This window comes from Pavona decussata, unplaced genomic scaffold, assembly GCF_977016875.1.
Source record: "Pavona decussata unplaced genomic scaffold, jaPavDecu1.1 SCAFFOLD_223, whole genome shotgun sequence".
In the NCBI taxonomy this organism is placed as follows: Eukaryota; Metazoa; Cnidaria; class Anthozoa; order Scleractinia; family Agariciidae; genus Pavona; species Pavona decussata.
The window spans coordinates 546,454-550,993 of NW_028145628.1; the positions used below are offsets into that span (position 1 = coordinate 546,454).

Below are 4,540 nucleotides of genomic sequence, written 5' to 3' on the forward strand. Positions count from 1 at the left end.
CTGCCAAAAAAGGTGTTTTGCCATTAAGGAAGATTAAACATTCTTTCTGAAAAACTTGATAAAATATTCATGCAGCTGTTTGTCAAGAGAGGTTTTCATGCTTTGCTGAAATCCCCCGAGGCAGAAGGTTTTTTTTGCGAGTTTATTTGCAAAACAATACTCGACGCAGGGAAGTAAGATAAAAACTACCAACGCTGTAGATTCACCGGAAGTTCTGATCGACTGATAAGCTGAAATGAAGCAACGTAGTGTTTTAGAAGCGGAGCAATTCCACACTTTATAAAGTACAACTGGAGAACGTGAAAATTAGAGTTAGCAATTAGGTGATAATGAGCCGGTGGGGCGGGCCTAGTTTGCTTCAATTGTTCAGTCTTGTTATTAAGGGTGCCCTCAACTTGCACGGTGATTGGTCAATCCGCGACCTCCCTCGAGAGAACAACTCTTGTCCATCCAATGACAGCAGTTCTGCATGTTCGCGGTTGGACAGCTTGCCTTGTGTTTTTGTTTGTATTGCCCTCTTTTCAGCTGACATAATGCGCACAAAGGTAAAAAGAGCACACGAACGCTTTAAATGCGGCACGCGCCGGCAAATTAGCCAGTTGATACAGTGACACGCTTGCCAGCCTCGTGCCAGCTAAAGATTCGCGTGCGATTTGTACACAAACTCTTCGAAACCTTGCTATCGAACGTTTGATCGTGAATTTTGGGAAAACATTTTGGTTAAAGTCCGTTTAAGAGCGTCTACAGTTCTGACAGCGAGATTAACAGAGCCCAATATAACTGTCTTGAAGGTCATAGGGACATGCCTCGATCATTTCTTGTTAAGCTGAAAAAGAGTAGTCCATCTCCAATCTTCTGGGATGAAGGTAAGTTTCATTTTCTGCAAGAGTGATTGTAAGGGTGGATTTACCTGGTCTGAAATATTGATTTTTCATAAACTGCCAAAAAATTTTCGCTGGAAAAGCCCAATCTTGAAACGCTGAAGTTTTTCAGATTCAAAACTGCCACACCTCATTAAATATTCATTAGTGCGCAAATAGAGACAGCAAAATCTAACACTGCTCTTTCCCTCTTATTTCTGTAGCAGGCTCTGACGTGCCAGCCGCACCGCCAAACGTTTGGGAGCCTATCAGAGTTGAGATCGAACCGGCGCAGATATTCCAGCCCATCAAGCTAGATCTGGCTACTCTCGACCCTGAGATTTTAACTGGAAAAGGACAGCTGAGACCCAAGGCACGCTTTTTCAGCCCATTTACGTTTAATTCTCTCCAGTTAAATTCTGACCACCGCGATATTGGTGTAGGGAAGCCGGTGTTCAAGGAAGTGCCGTGTAGTTACGACTCCAGAAATCACAGTCCTGTTGGTTTGGATGGTGCCCTTGTGCCTTCGCCGACTAGCAGCGATGACGGCTACCCTAGCGCGGGTATTTACATCCCCGGAAGTGGATTCCTTGGGCTGGAAAACACAAAACCCTCTTCACTGCCGGTGCCAAGCTCCGGAGCTGGTTCTGTTGGCCGCAAAAGACGTAACGGCGCCCCGAAGACCTTCACATGCGAAGTCTGCGGCAAAGTTTTCAACGCGCATTACAACCTTACGCGTCACATGCCAGTGCATACTGGCGCGCGCCCGTTCAAGTGTAAGATATGCGGGAAGGGATTCCGTCAAGCAAGCACCCTCTGCAGGCACAAAATCATCCATACTAAAGAAAAACCTCACAAATGTAACATTTGCGGAAAAGCTTTCAACAGATCTTCCACGCTGAACACTCACATTCGCATCCACGCTGGTTACAAGCCATTTGTATGCGATATTTGCGGCAAAGGATTTCACCAAAAAGGAAACTACAAAAATCACCGGCTGACACACACAGGCGAGAAACCCTTCAAGTGCCACATCTGCGGCAAAGCTTTCCATCAAGTGTACAATCTGACATTTCACATGCACACGCACAATGACAAGAAGCCATTTACATGCAAAGAATGTGGAAAAGGATTCTGCCGGAATTTCGACCTCAAAAAGCATATCCGCAAATTACACGAAAACAAAGAACAACGTGACAGAATTGAACAATGAAGCACGCTTCGCGGTTTTGCAATAACTCAAGAAAAAAAAGACAGCGAAAGTACTTTATCAGTCCTGTAACTCATGTACAGACTTGCAAAGCCAAGTTTACTGTAAAAGAATCGTTCTAGAAATTATAAAGAAAGTATATTATCGAGACAGTTTAAGATTATGTCAATGCAAAGTATATTAGGTATAACGGATAAACTGACACGTGGGGAAACAAAGACAGTTGTAAAGAACAAGTTGTAATGTGTACATTATAGAACAATAGCCTGTGACAAGTTGTGAATATATAAATATCAGTTTATAGTTTATAGTACAGTTCCCCCTTTGGAAAAATACAACAATTTTATTACTATTATATGTAAATATTCAGGGAGGAAGATTCAACCGCTTAACAAAATAAAATGTTTTATTAGATCATGTTATTTGGATTCAAGTCTAGAGGTCTCGTGTAAAACGCGGTCATCATTTATGCAGGAAATTTACCTTTTTTAAAATGTTTGTTTGGGTGAATATTTAAAAGCGCGCACTCCGCAGCTTGATACAAAGTTTAATTGAAAGAAAAATCAATGCGACAAGTTTAATTTTCTGATTGATATAATTTGGTAAATGCATATTTAAGGAAATGCGGCGCGTCGGTCCTTGTGTAGCTGATCTTTCAGTAAATATTTAGCAAAGTTGTTTTTCGCTCCAGTTCGTTTCTGTTAAGTGTGTGAGCGATTTATTTTTCTCTCGATTGAGAGCGGCTGATTGTATTTAGTGTGTACCGTACTGTACTTTGTCCTTGTGTATCGAGTCGCTCGTCACGGTTTTATGAATTCCCGCTCGTCCGTGACCCATACACTGAATTAAGATTGCGCGCGGACAGTCTTTTGAATTGCGTTCCTTTCACGTGGCAAATCTACGTTGAAAAGAGTTTAGTTCCAAGTCCAACCTCCAAACATTAAGTTTCCTTTCTTGTTGAGATTTTTCTTTTCAAAGTAGTGCAACATACGTGTACTTGCTGCAAACAGCTAATTAGCATGTTCGGTTTTCGAGTCCTTAGTTTTTGCACAAATTGGAGAGTTTTAATAGGAAATGATCAAAAGGAAGTCATCATTTTCCTGCCGGTGGATGAAACGAGAAGTTTTCTTGTATACTTGTGTTACTTGTAAATAGAACTGTTTTTGTTCTTTCTGCCGTAAGTTAGCCATCTGCCAAATCTTGCGCTTTTAATTAAGGACGAGACGAAATTTAGAACTTGTTTAAATTAATGTTTTTAAATTTCTCCGTTTTCAATTGGCTAAGGACGCTACAAAAATATCCTTTGGACCAGTAATTAATTTGTTCACATTCGCGTGTGGTCTTAAGTGCAAGCGTCATGATGGTTAAAACGTCAGCAATCGAACGCTTACTGGTTGATGATTGAAATTTGGAAATTTTCTCCTCTTTTGTATTAGTTAGGGACGCCAAATCAATCAGGGTCTATGATGATTTATTTCGGTGGATATCTGTTCGTATCTTAATCCCCTCAGAAATTCGGAGTTAGTAGTGAAGAAAATCTGTAGTTTCCTTGAGCAAAATATCGTAACACGCGCTGGAAAGTAATCCCTTCTGTTTTCAGAGCCGGTAAACCTGATTTTTATGATCATGTGAAAAATACGAAAAAAAAAAAAAGCCTAGGCCAGCTGGCATTTTCTTAAAACCAACAACAACTGGTATATTTGGCGAATAAAATTTCGTTTCCTTAAACCGTTCTTCAACTTAAATTTCAGATTAAGCGTCCCAACAGATCATTCTGTATTAGCTTACCAAAATATGTCTTTAATAGGGCATAGAACGATCTGGGACCAATCCGTGTTTGGTGCCCCTCATGGTCAGTTGATATTAAGCGATTTAAGTCATTTAACTCGACTCCATATCTTCATTTATCTTGGTATCTTCGTCAAAAGTGGATAAGAATTCTTATCCACTTCTAGCATAGCCAACAAGGCGCGCAGCGTCGAGTTGGCTATAATCATGTTGTATCAAACGACCGCGAGTGGAATAATTGTTTTATTAAAAATAAATAAATAAATAAATAAATCAAATCAAATCGATAAATCACTAAATTTTACTGGTTTAGTGATATTTTCTTTTCCCCTGACGTATACCTCTTACCATTTTTGTGGGGCGTGTTATAATGGCTCATGTGCCATTACGACTAAACCAATCATAATTCAGGAACTACGTCATCCAATGAGTAAGATTTCAATAATACCGGTTATTACCGGGGGTTGTAGCCCGTCTGCGAAGCAGGTTAATCTACTTCCGGCACCATATTATTTTTGACACATCTCCGTTTCGACTCCTCTTTTTAAGGAATCAGGAAGTGATGGTAAGAGGAAAAAAAATTTTTGTTCTCTCGTGGTGACCCCGCAAACTGTTTCGATCGACCTGCGGCTATCAAAAAACGCATTTTGTTTTTATATAACTGTAATGAAAAGTCGCGGCC

The 4,540-nt window shown here is 40.4% G+C and overlaps 1 protein-coding gene across 1 annotated transcript; it reads left to right on the top strand.

The window, feature by feature from the left end:
• The first annotated feature begins 575 nt into the window (after positions 1–575).
• On the top strand, positions 576–2,492 carry LOC146459009 (uncharacterized). The gene is made up of 2 exons (XM_085089793.1): positions 576–866; positions 1,085–2,492. Exons 1-2 carry the CDS (start codon positions 803–805, stop codon positions 2,071–2,073), a joined length of 1,053 nt encoding a protein of 350 aa, XP_084945919.1. The 5' UTR covers positions 576–802; the 3' UTR covers positions 2,074–2,492.
• The last annotated feature ends 2,048 nt before the right edge of the window (positions 2,493–4,540 follow it).